This window comes from Oncorhynchus nerka, linkage group LG10 (assembly GCF_034236695.1).
Source record: "Oncorhynchus nerka isolate Pitt River linkage group LG10, Oner_Uvic_2.0, whole genome shotgun sequence".
Lineage (NCBI taxonomy): Eukaryota > Metazoa > Chordata > Actinopteri > Salmoniformes > Salmonidae > Oncorhynchus > Oncorhynchus nerka.
Window position 1 is genome coordinate 35,264,796 of NC_088405.1, and position 17,784 is coordinate 35,282,579.

At 47.9% G+C, this 17,784-nt stretch overlaps 1 protein-coding gene across 3 annotated transcripts in view; it reads right to left on the reverse strand.

The window, feature by feature from the left end:
* The window catches only part of LOC115135228 (KH domain-containing RNA-binding protein QKI), a 109,273-nt gene that overhangs the window by 55,086 nt on the left and 36,403 nt on the right, over nt 1-17,784 (reverse strand). For all 3 annotated transcript variants that reach the window (XM_029669697.2, XM_029669696.2, XM_029669695.2), the window contains exon 2: nt 11,248-11,390. In XM_029669697.2, coding sequence (XP_029525557.1) covers nt 11,248-11,390 — 143 coding nt within the window. The remainder of the gene's footprint in view (nt 1-11,247; nt 11,391-17,784) is intronic.

The following is a 17,784-nucleotide window of genomic DNA, read 5'->3' on the forward strand; positions in this document are numbered from 1 at the left end:
AACAATTGCACTGTTGGTTAGGGCCTGTAAGTAAGGACTTCCCTGTAAGGTAAACTTTGATTTGATTTGTGAGAGATGGACATGGTAAACAGAGCCCATGCTGTCTTGCCTTGTATTTCTGCCCTTGCTGAAAGCCCAGTTGTTTGCACCTGGCATGGTTGAAAAGGGCACATTCTGCTGCTTTGCCATGAATGATGCCTTCATACACAACACACACAACACACACCGCTCCCAATGAGAAAGAAACCAACAAAGGCCGTATCTCAGCATAGGGATACAGGGTACTCCATAGAACCAGCCTTCTGCATAATTATCAATGCCTTACCATTTAAAATCATTCTGTTGACTTCACTTTGCAATCTCACTTTGATTGGGCATCACAGAGGTATACAGGTTTTCACAATGGCGCTTAAGAGCTCAATCAGTGGTGTCACTCTAGTCAATCACATTTTCTTTGCTCCAGGAGAAAATATGCTCCAAGGTGCCCTTTGGGTCTGGACAATCAGAGAAACCACAGGACTTCCTAATTTTCATAAGTACAGCTCAGCTCCCATTCACAGGGAACACAAATCACATAGCTAGGCTGCAGGGGGTGCGAAGGGGGGTGCTGTGGGATTATTTAAGATGAAGAGGATTTCAGATGTTTTCGGAAGATGGGGAGTGACTCTGCTGTCCTAGCTTCAGGGTGATACTGGTTCCACCCCTGAGGTGCCAGGACAGAGAAGAGCTTAGACTGGGCTGAGAGAGAGGGCCAAGAGGCCAAAGGTGGCAGAACAGAGTGCTCTTGGGGTGTAGGGTTTGAGCATATCCTGAAGGTAGGGAGGGGCAGTTCCTCTTGCTGTTCCGTAGGTAAGCACTATGGTCTTGTAGTGGATGCGAGCTTAGACTGGAAGCCAGTGGAGTGTGCGGAGGAGCGGGGTGACATGAGAGAACTTGGGAAGGTTGATCACCAGACGTGCTGCAGCGTTCTGGATAAGTTGCAGTGGTTTGATGGCACAAGCAGGGAGCCATAGTCAAACATCCCCTCCTCCTTTAAATTGGGTCATAAAAAAGCATCTGTGAATTCTGTGAGCGGAGTCGCCAGGGCTCTTTTACACACGCTGCCTTATTCATGTGACACAACTCCGAGGCAACAAAGCGCAAGTGACAGCGCGGAAGTGAAACACTCAAAGCCATACTTCTCAGGGCCCCTTCAGTCTCCCTCGAGTCTCCCTCCAGTCTTCCTCCAGTATCCCTCCAGTCTTCCTCCAGACTTCCTCCAGTCTTCCTCCAGACTTCCTCCAGTCTTCCTCCAGTCTTCCTCCAGACTCCCTCCAGTCTCCCTCCAGTCTTCCTCCAGTATCCCTCCAGTCTTCCTCCAGTAACCCTCCAGTCTCCCTCCAGACTTCCTCCAGTCTTCCTCCAGTCTTCCTCCAGTCTCCCTCCAGTCTTCCTCCAGTCTTCCTCCAGTCTCCCTCCAGACTTCCTCTAGACTTCCTCCAGTCTCCCTCCAGTCTCCCTCCAGACTTCCTCCAGTCTTCCTCCAGTCTCCCTCCAGACTTCCTCCAGTCTTCCTCCAGTCTCCCTCCAGACTTCCTCCAGACTTCCTCCAGTCTCCCTCCAGACTTCCTCCAGTCTCCCTCCAGTCTCCCTCCAGACTTCCTCCAGTCTCCCTCCAGTCTCCCTCCAGTCTCCCTCCAGTCTCCCTCCAGTATTCCTCCAGTCTCGCTCCAGACTTCCTCCAGTCTCCCTCCAGTCTCCCTCCAGACTTCCTCCAGTCTCCCTCCAGTCTCCCTCCAGTCTTCCTCCAGTCTCCCTCCAGACTTCCTCCAGACTTCCTCCAGTCTCCCTTCAGTCTTCCTCCAGACTTCCTCCAGTCTCCCTCCAGACTTCCTCCAGTCTCCCTCCAGTCTCCCTCCAGACTTCCTCCAGTCTTCCTCCAGTCTCCCTCCAGTCTCCCTCCAGTCTTCCTCCAGTCTCGCTCCAGACTTCCTCCAGTCTCCCTCCAGTCTCCCTCCAGTCTCCCTCCAGACTTCCTCCAGTCTCCCTCCAGTCTCCCTCCAGACTTCCTCCAGACTTCCTCCAGTCTCCCTTCAGTCTTCCTCCAGACTTCCTCCAGACTTCCTCCAGTCTCCCTCCAGACTTCCTCCAGTCTCCCTCCAGACTTCCTCCAGACTTCCTCCAGTCTCCCTCCAGACTTCCTCCAGTCTCCCTCCAGACTTCCTCCAGTCTCCCTCCAGTCTCCCTCCAGACTTCCTCCAGTCTTCCTCCAGTCTCCCTCCAGACTTCCTCCAGTCTCCCTCCAGACTTCCTCCAGTCTCCCTCCAGACTTCCTCCAGTCTCCCTCCAGTCTCCCTCCAGACTTCCTCCAGTCTTCCTCCAGTCTCCCTCCAGTCTCCCTCCAGACTTCCTCCAGACTTCCTCCAGTCTCCCTCCAGTCTCCCTCCAGTCTCCCTCCAGACTTGCTCCAGTCTCCCTCCAGTCTCCCTCCAGTCTTCCTCCAGACTTCCTCCAGACTTCCTCCAGTCTCCCTCCAGTCTCCCTCCAGTCTTCCTCCAGTCTCCCTCCAGACTTCCTCCAGACTTCCTCCAGTCTCCCTTCAGACTTCCTCCAGTCTTCCTCCAGTCTCCCTCCAGACTTCCCCCAGACTTCCTCCAGTCTCCCTCCAGTCTCCATTCAGTCTTCCTCCAGACTTCCTCCAGTCTCCCTCCAGTCTCCCTCCAGACTTCCTCCAGTCTCCCTCCAGTCTCCCTCCAGTCTTCCTCCAGTCTCCCTCCAGACTTCCTCCAGACTTCCTCCAGTCTCCCTCCAGTCTTCCTCCAGACTTCCTCCAGACTTCCTCCAGTCTCCCTCCAGTCTCCCTCCAGTCTCCCTCCAGACTTCCTCCAGACTTCCTCCAGTCTCCCTCCAGACTTCCTCCAGACTTCCTCCAGTCTCCCTCCAGTCTCCCTTCAGACTTCCTCCAGTCTCCCTCCAGTCTCCCTCCAGACTTCCTCCAGTCTCCCTCCAGTCTTCCTCCAGTCTCCCTCCAGTCTCCCTCCAGTCTTCCTCCAGTCTTCCGCCAGTGTTCCTCTGTCAACTGTATTTTGATATTCCTCCTTCAGGAGCATTCGTCTCTCTCTCCTATTCTACTGCTTTGTGTTCCCTCTCTACTCTCCCATCACACCAAGTTCAGTACTTTGATGCATATGGCAGTGATGAATGCCTCCGAGTAGGGGTATCGGGCATATTGAGGATGTGTGTGTACTGAGAGGACAGGTGTGTGTTAGGGCTGCATGATATGGGCCAGAAAAATCTAATTGTGCTTTTCTATTTATCAAATATTGCGATTGCGATTTCACTTGCGATATAGATCAAAACACTTGGATGAACTGTTGGATTCATAGAGGTAGAATGTTTTTCATTAAGAACCAAAGTGTAAAGCAGCATCGTTCCTGTTCGGAAACAATCTGTTGACTGCATTTGACCTAACAGAACAGCGTGCAAACTTCTAGTGAATCTAACAGCGGGGAGGAGGAATTGTGCTGCTTGATTGGCAGGGGGCGGGGCTTGGTGTGTGTGGGAAGCAGCTGCAACGAAAGAGAGGAAGAGAGACGACAGAGTAAACTATAAAAATGGACTTTACACACGGCTGAGTGGCGTTTCCAAATAAAGCGAAATCTCTTGCCATATGGACATTGCACATGTTAATATCGCCCTATTTGGTGTGTGTGTGTCCTTGCGCGTGCGTGTGTTTCGAGAGGAGGACAAAAAGGGCAGAATTAGAATCCCATTTCCCATCTTGTCAGGCGAAATCTGTGCGAGTGACTGTCAATGTGAGAGAGGGAATTTGTGTGGAGGTTATCAGCGGGGTCAGGTGAGTGTGCTTCAGACAGGGATATTGTCTTTGTGGAGGGTGCCCCCTACCACCTGACCCCCCCTCACATCCCTCTTCCAGTGTTTAACCTTATCCATCAGGCCATTGAGTGATCCACACGGCAGCTGCAGCTCACTCAGGATCACGATGGGCATTCTCTGTCTTGTAAAGAACCAACACAGGCCCACAGCAGGTGCGCTGGGGTCAAACACAAATGTACGCGTGTCCACTGTCCATGTATTTATAAAGCAAGTGAGTCTCCCACAATCTCGGCCCTACAGCACGATTTCCACCATGGGCTGTGGATGGGTGGACACTGAAACGGGTGGATGGAATGGTTCAAATCATTGGAGTGAAAATGGTGGATCCAAATCCCATCCATAGTATTGATCAGAGAGGGAGAGCAGTCTAACTGCAGCAGCCAGCCAGAGACACCAACAGGACAGAGACAGATTGACTTAGTGGACCCTGCAGTCCCGACTCAACCCACCACACCTCCACTCCCCGCTGCTCCCCCGAAACAGAGAGAGGGAGAGAGAGAGAGAGAGAGGTGGAGAGAGAGAGAGAGAGAGAGAGAGAGAGAGAGCAGGAAAGCAAGAAAATCCATTGAAGCTAATGGAATGTCTAATACCTGCTTTTTAAGGACTCGCCCTATTTACCCAATCTGGACAGTGAAGATGAAGTGTGTTTTCCATCAGCTACAATAAAACGGGGGAGCTGAACATAATTAGGGCCATTTAAGACTGGGAGCACGATGGTCCAACCGCCAGACACTCACACTGATCTTATTATCTTATGAAGATAAACGAGCTGGCCGCTGTAATAGGCAAATTAATTATTGCATGGCTTCTAAATCGCACTCTGCTCCAATTCCCTTTTGCAGGACGTCTTTTGTTTGCATTATTATGGAGTACAAGAAGCTGAGCGTGGACGAAGATAAGCCAGATAGCTCCTTCAGGAGAGGGTGTGTGCGGGCGTGTGTGCACTGTACGTGTGCACGTTCTTCTTGTGAGTGATTATTGACCTTATCATAATTTACCTAATGATAAATACCAATGGACATTCACATATTTTTTAAAGTACGTTTGAACATGAGCAGGGCCTTGAAAATAGTACGAGACATTCCTTTTGGCTCGTAGTAACAGTAATCAGAAAATGGCATCTATCTTCTTCCAATTTGGAATCATATATAATCCCACTTTTCATTTCCAGCGTAAATTATTTCCCTTCCCATCGGTTTAGTAGACTGACATTGGTATTGCGTCATCTGTTTGATCTGTGTGTGGTGAATGACAGAATGAGGTGAGCCTTATCCCGGCCTCAGCCCCTCCTGGGTGATGATGCTGTGTGTTGTCAGAGCGGTCCTAATGTCCTAATGAACCCTAATTAACCTTCATTAGCCAAGCAGTGATCCACAACGCCTGTGTTGCTGTGTTGCTGGCACCTTCCTCTCTCCCCTGCGTCTAGCGCTGTTTATAATCATCGCATTAATGAGGGGGCTAATTTATATGCCATAGCTCACCTAATCACAGACACAGACAGCCCTGTCTCCTCTCCTTCTATACAGCCCTTCACTCAATCTTCTTTGCACCTCAAGTGGACCTCCAGCAGCAGGGATGGGAGGGAGGGCTGCCCTCCTAAAACCAAAGTCACTCCCCCCTGCCCTCACCTCTCTCTCTCAAACACACACACACACACAAACACCTATGCAAGGACGTGCACCAAACACACACGCATCCCTACTCTCCTTTATTCCTTCCCTCCCTCCCTCGCTCCCTCTTTGACGTTTGTGAAGGATGGCCAAGGCCAAATGAGAAGACCGAGGGAGAATCAATCCAGCCGCACATGCTTCTAATTAATTAATAATCAGTTGCAGTCTCTCTCGCTCATCTCCACTGTGGACAAGCATGACCCAGAAAAGGACACACAGCAGCCAAATGATGGATGACGACAGCTCATTCACATTGCCTGTCCCCCTCCCTCCACCCTCTTCCCTCCAACTCATACTGTTGTATTCACCACAACCCCCAGAAATAGACTAGAATACCATCCATGAACCACTATCTAGCTACACTATTCCCTTTCTTTTTCACACACACACACACACACACACACACACACACACTAGAGGTTGGCCGATTAATTAGGGCCGATTTCAAGTTTTCACAACAATCGGAAATCGGTATCTTTGAGATTTAAAAAAATAATATTATACCTTTATTTAACTAGGCAAGTCAGTTAAGAACACATTCTTAATTTCAATGACGGCCTAGGAATGGTGGGTTAACTGCCTTGTTCAGGGGCAGAACGACAGATTTTCACCTTGACAGCTCGGGGGATCCAATCTTGCAACCTTACAGTTAACTAGTCCAACGCAATAACGACCTGCCTCTCTCTCGTTGCACTCCACAAGGAGACTGCCTGTTACGCGAATGCAGTAAGCCAAGGTAAGTTGCGTGCGCTTTGCCAGCAGCTCTTCGTTGTGCGTCAAGCATTGCGCTGTTTATGACTTCAAGCCTATCAACTCCCGAGATGAGGCTGGTGTAACCGAAGTGAAATAGTTAGCGCAAGCTAATTGTTGTTGTGTTGCTGGTTCGAGCCCAGGGAGGAGCGAGGAGAGGGACGGAAGCTATACTGTTACACTGTCAATACTAAAGTGCCTATAAGAACATCCAATAGTCAAAGATTAATGAAATACAAATGGTATAGAGGGAAATAGTCCTATAATTCCTATAATAACTACAACCTAAAACTTCTTACCTGGGAATATTGAAGACTCATGTTAAAAGGAACCACCAGCTCTCATATGTTCTCATGTTCTGAGCAAGGAACTGAAACGTTAGCTTTCTTACATGGCACATATTGCACTTTTACTTTCTTCTCCAACACTTTGTTTTTGCATTATTTAAACCAAATTGAACATGTTTCATTATTTACTTGAGGATAAATGTATTTTATTGATGTATTATATTAAGTTAAAATAAGTGCTCATTCAGTATTGTTGTAAATGTCTTTATTAGAAAGAAAGAAAGAAAGAAAGAAAGAAAAGAAATTAGCCAATTAATCGGTATCGGCTTTTTGGTCCTCCAATAATCGGTATCGGCGTTGAAAAATCATAATCGGTCGACCTCTAACACACACACACACACACACACACACACACACACACACACACACACACACTGAAATACCCGAATGAATGACAATACAACAATACAAACTGAGAGGCAATGCCCTTCTGGATTTCTGTATCTCACTGCCTAATAACATTGTTCTGCAAATTGGACCGGGTGTGGGCTGCCAAGCCGGCGGCAGCAGCGCTGCGAGAAGTTTGAAGGGGCAAATTCATTTCCGTGCCGCTGCTCTCCTGTCCCAGACACGAGGTTGTTTTCTCTCTTTATCAAACAGACCAGGCCAAGACTCCCCTGCCCCGATTCCCCCACCTCATCTCACTCACACATTCATCATCACCTCACATGTACACGCGCGCGCATACACACACACGCCCGCACACACACACACTTCTTTGCAACCCACTGCCCTCTCACTTCTCATACCAACATCTCTCCCACTCGCTCCTTTCATCGCGACACTTCCCCTTACTGTAGCTCCCTGCTTTACCCCCCACCTTCACTCCCTGTACTCCATGAAGCCACCCAGCACCTCTCTCAACACCTCGTCACTTCTCCCTTCACACCATGCCACCCCCTACCCGCCCCGCCATCACCAATCTACCCCTTTCGTCCTTCTCAATACCCCCCATCTCATCCTCTCCAGGGTAGCACCCTATGCCTGCCTTTAATCATTACCCTCCATGTGGAGGTAATTGGCATCCCTCAGTAAATATGCCCAACACACACACACACACACACACACCATCGCTCCCTCCTCCCACCTGCTATGCCACCCGGTTCTATAATTTAAGTGCTTCGGAAGCAGCTCCATGAAGAGCCATGAACACACCTGCTTTCAGAGCTGACAGTTTGAAGTTAATGCTTTCCTACATTGGGGTCCTATGCAATTAGCCATTTCTTACTGTCTCCAGGTGAGAGGTGCTACCGAGGATCATTTAGCTATTTGATTTGGAATTTTAAAGACCCCTTAAGGTCAAATCAAATCAAATCAAAAAAATAAATATAGACGTTTCTGTGAGATGACTGATTCATGGTCTGACAAACACTGCTCTAGCTCTGCCAACTTTCACCGCAGATGTGTAAGGGTGACATCGGCGTATGTGGTGGATTATAGATATCTCTATTTTAAACTGGCAGATTTTGATGGGGATGTTCTGATTATGCGTGGACATCGACTCTAAGGGGTTAACTACTCCAACCTGTGGAAAACACGTCACTATCAGCCATGATAATTGTATGCAAAACCACACACACACACACACTTACTTTTTGGGGACCAACAATATATTCCCATTCAAAATCACATTTTCCCAAACTCCTAGCCCTAAATCTAACCCCTAATCCTAATCCTAATCCTAACTCTAATTCTTATTTTTTTTTTGTAATTTTACCCCCTTTTTCTCCCCAATTTGGTGACATCCAATTACGATCTTGTCTCATCGCTGCAACTCTCCAACGGGCTCGGGAGGCAAAGGTCAAGTCATGCGTCCTCTGAAACATGACCCGCCAAACCGCGCTTCTTAACACCCGCCCGCTTAACACGGAAGCCAGCTGCACCAACGTGTCAGAGGAAACACCGTTCAACTGACGACCGAGGTCAGCCTGCAGGCACCCGGCCCCGCCACAAGGAATCGCTAGAGTGCGATGAGCCAACTAAAGCCCCTCCGGCCAAACCTTCCCCTAACCCGGACGACGCTGGGCCAATTCTGAGCAGCCCTATGGGACTCCCGGTCCAACCCCAGGCTGTAGTGATGTAGCAACACTGCGATGCGCCACTCGAGAGGCCCTAACCCATAAGACTAAAATAGCTTTTTTACAAGTGAGGACCGGCAAAATGTCCTCACTTCTCTGAGTTGGTTTAATATTCTTATGAGGGCTTTTGGTCCTGACAAGTGTAGTAAAAATTACACACACACACACACACATACACAGGGCTCCAGCACTCTCAGGTGGGGGCTACTTGAAGTCCTGGCATTTCATCTCCCAGTGTTCCTAATGAACCCATCCTCAGTAATAATGATCCCCTCTGTCCTTCAGAGCAGCAAGGACAGCCAGCATCGACACTCAGTCACTCTTCTGCTGCTGCTGGCCTTTCCTGGAGATTAGTAGAGCAGACAAACACACAAGGACGGATATGGAAACTAAAAGACCCATAAACGTAGCTCACACTATCACAGCCAACACAGGCAGACAGACTGCAGAGACAGTACCCCTCAATTCCTAAAGGAATGTCACCAAAGCTAAATCAATTCATACATCAACTACATTTACCACAATATCCATATTCACAATTTGTTACAAATTCATAACATGCAACATGAAAATGGCTCTTCTGGGGGAAGGAATCCAATATTTCCAGATACACTGGTCGATAGGAAACTCAACTGAATCAACCGCCCTGGGGAAATATGGTGGCATAAACAACCTTTTTCTAGCCTTAAAACTTCAGCAGAAATACAGCGGACTAATCTGGACTGGAGCGATGTGTTTAAACCTCCAAGGATTCACCTGCACTAATGCTGCCCACGCAAGAATACGCCACTCAGAGAAACAAGTTCATTGGGATCAATCAGCTCGGAGCTCGACTCGCTCCTCCTGGGCCAGGAGGGTTAGGCGAGCAGGATCCGAGGGCGATTGCTTAAAAGATTTGTTAACTGCTAGGTGGGTTCAGGTGCGAGTTAGAATCAACATACGGTTGAGGGGAGTCCAATGTGAGGACTTCTACAGAGTATTTCAGGTACATACTGAAAACGACGGAGCTGCTCTTCCTCCCGGGGAAGGACTGCCCGTTCCATGATCTCGCCATCACGGTTGACAACTCCATTGTGTCCTCCTCCCAGAGCGCTAAGAACCTTGGCGTGATCCTGGACAACACCCTGTCGTTCTCAACTAACATCAAGGCGGTGGCCCGTTCTTGTAGGTTCATGCTCTACAACATCCGCAGAGTACGACCCTGCCTCACACAGGAAGCGGCGCAGGTCCTAATCCAGGCACTTGTCATCTCCCGTCTGGATTACTGCAACTCGCTGTTGGCTGGGCTCCCTGCCTGTGCCATTAAACCCCTACAACTCATCCAGAACGCCGCAGCCCGTCTGGTGTTCAACCTTCCCAAGTTCTCTCACGTCACCCCGCTCCTCCGCTCTCTCCACTGGCTTCCAGTTGAAGCTCGCATCCGCTACAAGACCATGGTGCTTGCCTACGGAGCTGTGAGGGGAACGGCACCTCAGTACCTCCAGGCTCTGATCAGGCCCTACACCCAAACAAGGGCACTGCGTTCATCCACCTCTGGCTTGCTCGCCTCCCTACCACTGAGGAAGTACAGTTCCCGCGCAGCCCAGTCAAAACTGTTCGCTGCTCTGGCCCCCAATGGTGGAACAAACTCCCTCACGACGCCAGGACAGCGGAGTCAATCACCACCTTCCGGAGACACCTGAAACCCCACCTCTTTCAGGAATACCTAGGATAGGATAAAGTAATCCTTCTCACCCCACCCCCCCCTTAAAAGATTTAGATGCACTATTGTAAAGTGGCTGTTCCACTGGATGTCTTAAGGTGAACGCACCAATTTGTAAGTCGCTCTGGATAAGAGCGTCTGCTAAATGACTTAAATGTAAATGTATACTGCATCTTCTGCCTAGTACCCACTATCTAATGTATTCCTGTGTTTTTTTGAATGATATAATATGTTTACATGACTAATAATACTGAGGTAAAGAAACAGCACAGCTGTTCAGAAATGATATAGTAGATATGCTACCGGACCGTAAATGACAGAATTGTCTGTTTTCAGAATCTTTCAACAATGTAGTAGTGATTGTACAGTACTGGTATCATTCAGATTAAGGGAATTCGTTGAGGGACATGATTCAAGACCATGTCAATAAATATAGGGAAGGTGAGATTATTCTGCACATAGGACAATCAGTCCAATAACAGTAGCTATCCCTCAGGTTTACATGCCCAGACAGGATCCCCCTCCACCCACCTCCTATCCTAATCAATAACTGTGACAAGGGCCCATCTTCTAATGCAGAGGAAACTAGATTACCTGGATTTGTAAAAACCTGGTAATCCAATAAGCCTTATACTGAATAGAGCTGTGCCCAGTTTACCAGAAATGATATTATTCAGATGAATCTAGGAAAGTGCCTTGACGCAAACATACATTTTTCATTGGAAACTTGGTGGTGGTCCTTCAGGTGCGCGTGTGTGTGTGCGTGTGGGGAGATGACATGTGTGAGCGCGTGCGTGCATGATCGCCCGACAGGTTGTACTCACATCGGGGTACTCTTTTACAGGGACAAAGAGCTTCTCCTGGAGCTGCACGATGGGGCCCACTGCGTCAGGGAGCTCGCTGCTCCACTTCTCTGTGCGGCCGTTTAGCGTGTCGTTGTACATGTCCTTACGCACCCGGCTGATCTCTGGAGGAGAGGAGGAGAAACACACACGTCAGTCGGGTGATCGTCAGAACAACACCGGTACTGGTCTACACAGAAACTACAATAAAGTGTGAGACAGATTGGTAAGGATACCAGTCACGCCATAACGAATAAAGACTAACACGGGTTCATAGACCCGCTCATACAACCACATATGAGCGACAGTGAGGAAATATACAGTAGACCCTATATAGTAGTTGAAGAATCAGGACATCCCGTATGACAGGTAGAGACAAGCTACCTCCAACTGGTCTACAGATGTAAGTCCTTACCACACCTGTCTCCTTTAGCTACCTCCACCTGGTCTACAGATGTAAGTCCTTACCACACCTGTCTCCTTTAGCTACCTCTACCTGGTCTACAGATGTAAGTTCTTACCACACCTGTCTCCTTTAGCTACCTCCACCTGGTCTACAGATGTAAGACCTTACCACACCTGTCTCCTTTAGCTACCTCCAACTGGTCTACAGATGTAAGTCCTTACCACACCTGTCTCCTTTAGCTACCTCCACCTGGTCTACAGATGTAAGTCCTTACCACACCTGTCTCCTTTAGCTACCTCTACCTGGTCTACAGATGTAAGTCCTTACCACACCTGTCTCCTTTAGCTACCTCCAACTGGTCTACAGATGTAAGACCTTACCACACCTGTCTCCTTTAGCTACCTCTACCTGGTCTACAGATGTAAGTCCTTACCACACCTGTCTCCTTTAGCTACCTCCACCTGGTCTACAGATGTAAGACCTTACCACACCTGTCTCCTTTAGCTACCTCCACCTGGTCTACAGATGTAAGTCCTTACCACACCTGTCTCCTTTAGCTACCTCCACCTGGTCTACAGATGTAAGTCCTTACCACACCTGTCTCCTTTAGCTACCTCTACCTGGTCTACAGATGTAAGACCTTACCACACCTGTCTCCTTTAGCTACCTCCACCTGGTCTACAGATGTAAGTCCTTACCACACCTGTCTCCTTTAGCTACCTCCACCTGGTCTACAGATGTAAGACCTTACCACACCTGTCTCCTTTAGCTACCTCCACCTGGTCTACAGATGTAAGACCTTACCACACCTGTCTCCTTTAGCTACCTCCACCTGGTCTACAGATGTAAGTCCTTACCACACCTGTCTCCTTTAGCTACCTCCACCTGGTCTACAGATGTAAGACCTTACCACACCTGGCTCCTTTAGCTACCTCCACCTGGTCTACAGATGTAAGACCTTACCACACCTGTCTCCTTTAGCTACCTCCAACTGGTCTACAGATGTAAGACCTTACCACACCGGTCTCCTTTAGCTACCTCCACCTGGTCTACAGATGTAAGTCCTTACCACACCTGTCTCCTTTAGCTACCTCCACCTGGTCTACAGATGTAAGTCCTTACCACACCTGTCTCCTTTAGCTACCTCCACCTGGTCTACAGATGTAAGTCCTTACCACACCTGTCTCCTTTAGCTACCTCCACCTGGTCTACAGATGTAAGTCCTTACCACACCTGTCTCCTTTAGCTACCTCCACCTGGTCTACAGATGTAAGACCTTACCACACCTGGCTCCTTTAGCTACCTCCAACTGGTCTACAGATGTAAGACCTTACCACACCGGTCTCCTTTAGCTACCTCCAACTGGTCTACAGATGTAAGTCCTTACCACACCTGTCTCCTTTAGCTACCTCCACCTGGTCTACAGATGTAAGTCCTTACCACACCGGTCTCCTTTAGCTACCTCCAACTGGTCTACAGATGTAAGTCCTTACCACACCTGTCTCCTTTAGCTACCTCCAACTGGTCTACAGATGTAAGTCCTTACCACACCTGTCTCCTTCAGCTACCTATTCATGAAAGCTGTCAACTGTCAAGCCTGCCAGCTGTGCCCCTATTACTGATAATGCATATATATGTAAACAATCTCACACAGACAGACACTCATTCAGACATGAGCCAAACATTACACGTACACACATACATGGAAAAGATAACTTAATCCACCACATTAATTCAGCCAACACACACACACACACACACACACACACACACACACACACACACACACACACACACACACACACACACACACACACACAGGGTGGCTATGGTATGCCAACAACAGCTGAAGGCATGAAAATAACAGATATACAGACATTTGAGAAGCTTAATTCAAAGGCTACAGAGCGACAGACAACTCAGACTGGGGAGTCATGTAACCTCAGGCATAACCTCAATAAACAAGTCGAACTGCTGGGCCTGTGGGCCTCCTCTCAAACTCTCTCAGCAGCAGAAAAAAAGACACCAGTAAGTCAATACTGTAGTATTGATGACAGAGAGGAGTGAGAGAGAAAGGGAAAGAGAGAGATGAGCAGAGAGAAATAAACAGACGGACGGATGGACGGACGGATGGACGGAGGGAGGAGGAGGGAGGGAGGGAGGGAGGGAGGGAGGGAGGGAGGGAGAGAAAATGAGACAGATTAAATTAAAGAGAGGGAGAACGTGAGGCACGCCTGCCTTGAACAAACCGTGGAGACTATATGTCATTCACATGGCCTGTGTGCACCTCAGAGGAGAAGCAGGGAGATGGAGGACCGGTAATCATGGTAAATTACTTTTAGAGACAATCGGCCCTTTTAATGAAGGGGGTTCTAACTCTCCCGTTCCATAGTTAAACCAGCGGATGTTATCCCCGAGGAGAGAAAGGAGGGAAGAAGTGGGGAGGAACGAGAGAGAGAGAAAGCGAGAGAGGGAGAGAGAGAAGGAAAGGAAGAGGGAGAGAAAGAAGGAAAGGGAGAAAGAAGGCGATGGAGAGATGGAGAGAGAGAAAGAGAGCGTTCTAAAAGGTGGAGAGGATCATTAAAACCACCACCTCTGTTAATATTTCATCAAATACATGAAAAATCCCCGTCCCTAGCTGCCCCGGCACACATGGGTTAATTATATTACAGACGGACGGACGGGCGGGGGGGGACTCCTGATGTGATATTCTCTGGGGCAAACCAAGAAGGATGGAGAGGTGTAATTAAAATGGAGATGGCTTCCTGACATACTGCCATGCATTCATCATATACATAAAGTACACTGATACGCCCACAACATCAATGACTTAAAATTGGCTTCTTCACACGCAAGGAGGGTCCACCGAGACCTGCAAACACACACGACCAATTTGACACACACACAGAGAGAGGTACAAATGCCTCCTCCAGTAACCTCAGCCTTGACCAGCGTGGAAGTATGGTCATTATACAGACGTCCATCATCATCACATTGATCCTGTATGTCGGGGAGCCCAGTGTGATGGCAGAGTGAGGCTGCAGCTGGTGGATGGCTTTATGGGCCTATTGTAATGGTAGGTGATTTACAGCCCCCTGTGGGATGGTCAAGGCTGGCACTGTGGGAAAAAAACATCCCTCAGAGAAAAACTTCCTTCAAGAGGAGCCAGAGGAGTAAAATAAACAAGACAAACTGTTAGCCACTCTGGATAAGGGATAAGAGCATCTGCTGAATTACTCAAATGTAAATGTGATGGAGAAGAAAAAAAACAGCACTGAAACCCTTCTCTGCTCTACACCAGACAAAGCACTGGCTCTAGTGGTATCGACAAGCTGGCACAAGCTACTGCTGCCAAATAATGGAATCATCTGTATTTCAGTTCCCATGAATGCAGATGGAATGGCTCCAGTTGCTATTGTTGCAATAATCTACAGTAGCGCAGCATCTTCATTTTGTAATGTGTGGGAGCAACAGTAACAGCTAGGTACATAGAAGAAAGAAAGCTCATTTAGATGTGCTGTGGTGTATGGGGCTATTGTCGAAACATGAGGTACATAGGGAAAGGAAACCGCCTTGAGAGCATTCCAACGAAAATCAAATCCAAGGGGATTTAGGACCGAGCCTGGGGGAATTCCAACCTGAATTATCTTAGTAAATCATCCAGCGTCGTTATACATATAGCTTAGTCTTACATGTGAAATGTCTGCTACGTACATAAATAACGATCGTGTTTTTCTCCCAAGCGTCTGGCATTGCCTCTTCTGCCTTTACAACACATGAGATATGTGAAGGGATTAGGGCTGAAACATGCAGAGAGGCGATATATTGAGGCCCTTTGTTGGGCGTGACGGCGGCCAATTCAGCGTTCATTTTCCCCCTCCCCGGGATGCCATACATTTCAGTTATTACTCTGAGTCGTGAACACTGCGGCTGTTTCAAGCTCGCCGATAAAATAGACAACCCCAGCTAATGCAAGAGGAAGGGAAGTGCAGGGATAAAATACTGCCATGTTAATTTAATGCATGATTTCAGGGAAACGGTGTGATCTTATAAAATCATGCTGGGTAATTTAATTAAATTGTCAGATGAAATATTTGATCATGTGCAGATGTTTATTGATGCTGGGAATTAGAGGCTGACACGGGAACAAGACTCCCGCGGGTCTTGCAGGTCCCGCGGGATTCTGGGAGGAATGGGAGTCAAGTTCTAGAGTCAAGTTCAGGACAGGACAGGATCAACAGTCCACAGGAACAGTTATAAACATGATTTTTTGGGGTGGAAATACGGGATGTGAGGAGCATTTCATAAAAAAACAATGACTGTGTAGGCTAGGCCTAATATATTTTACTTAATAAAAACCTATTTAACAAACGTTAATCCCCCCTCCCAGGTCACTCGCTTCAGTTGTAGCCATAGGTTACCTCAGATGCCAAACTACCTCAGTAGGCTAAATGATGAAGCCTTCAATAGAGGAATTGCAACGTCTTGTTGCAGCCAAAGGACCTATCACTAACATTATCATTAGAGCCAAGGAAAGAGCAATGTTTTAGCTCAATTTGATGGAGTTGTCTTTGGCAATGAAGGAACCGAGCACATGGCTTGTAAAAAAAAAAAAAAGAAGAAGAAATGGTGCTGTTTAATCAAATAGGATACCAACCGGAGACCTGGACAAGCGGCCTAAAACGGCAGAGCTGCTCTACTCCCAACAACTTACCATCAAGCCCAATCGTTTGCGTATTTTACTAAACCCGTGCCATCTGAGGTGAAAAGTGAAAGGAAAACAGATTGACTTATGCAGTATTGCCACTCAGTAAAGCACACAATGTTGTACATGTTCATGTACTGTAAATGTTGATATGTACACAGTGCTCAGCTGGAGGCTACAGTTTCATGCCAGTGCTGTGCAGAGACAGACCATCCGGCTGGGGTCTCTGTCCTCATCCTCCAGCTTAATCCATCTACCTTTCGGTCATTTAGAATACGCTGTTATCCAGAGTGACGTAGGCCTACAGTCAGTGCATTTAACTAAGATGCGGTAGGTAAGACAACCACATATCACAGTCGCATATTGCATTATTTTCATCATTTTCAATACTTCCGAAACAAACACAATAACGCTACATATTTCTGGGTGCAAAAATGAACGCGGGGCGGGAGTGATTTTTACTGGGAAAAGACAGGAACGTTCCGGGGTAAGAGAACTGTTGCGGGATCAGGACAGTACAGGAAAATAATTGACAGGACAAGACGGGACAGGAATGAATTTTCACCAGGAATGAATTTTCACTAGGAATGAATTTTCACCAGGAATGAATTTTCACTAGGAATGAATTTTCACTAGGAATGAATTTTCACCAGGAATGAATTTTCACTAGGAATGAATTTTCACTAGGAATGAATTTTCACCAGGAATGAATTTTCACCAGGAATGAATTTTCACCAGGAATGAATTTTCACTAGGAATGAATTTTCACTAGGAATGTCTCGATTATGAGACGAAAAACAGTGTGAACGAATTGTGTATGTCGGGTTCTGCTTTCTTTTGGCCGATTCCTGACTATTGTCCAGTGGTCCGACTGGAACCCCAGTCCCGAGGACAATTAAACTGTCCCCGGTGATTTATGGACAGCGTTATTACAGCATTATTTTGGGTGATTTGTCAGCTTTCTGAACCCCTCTGAATTCAATAAATGTCCTGCTCTGGCCTGAAGGGCTAATCCTTCTGCACTACTGAGCACACACTGCTGCCACCTGTGTATGCGAGGACACACACTTTCATTCGTGCCCACACACACACTCGTGCCCACACACACACTCGTGCCCACACACACACTCGCGCCCACACACACACTCGTGCCCACACACACACTCGCGCCCACACACACACACTCGTGCCCACACACACACTCGCGCCCACACACACACACACACCTGTGCCCCCCATACAAGTATACATTTAGTGCAAAAGGTAACGTAACAGTTGCTCTATTGTAAAGGAACACTGACAATCTGACAAGCGTATGATGACATTTGTGATGCTCATCCAAGTGATCCTGAGAGAGAGATTCAATACACACAGGTTCATTCAGCCTACAATTGAACACAATCTGCCG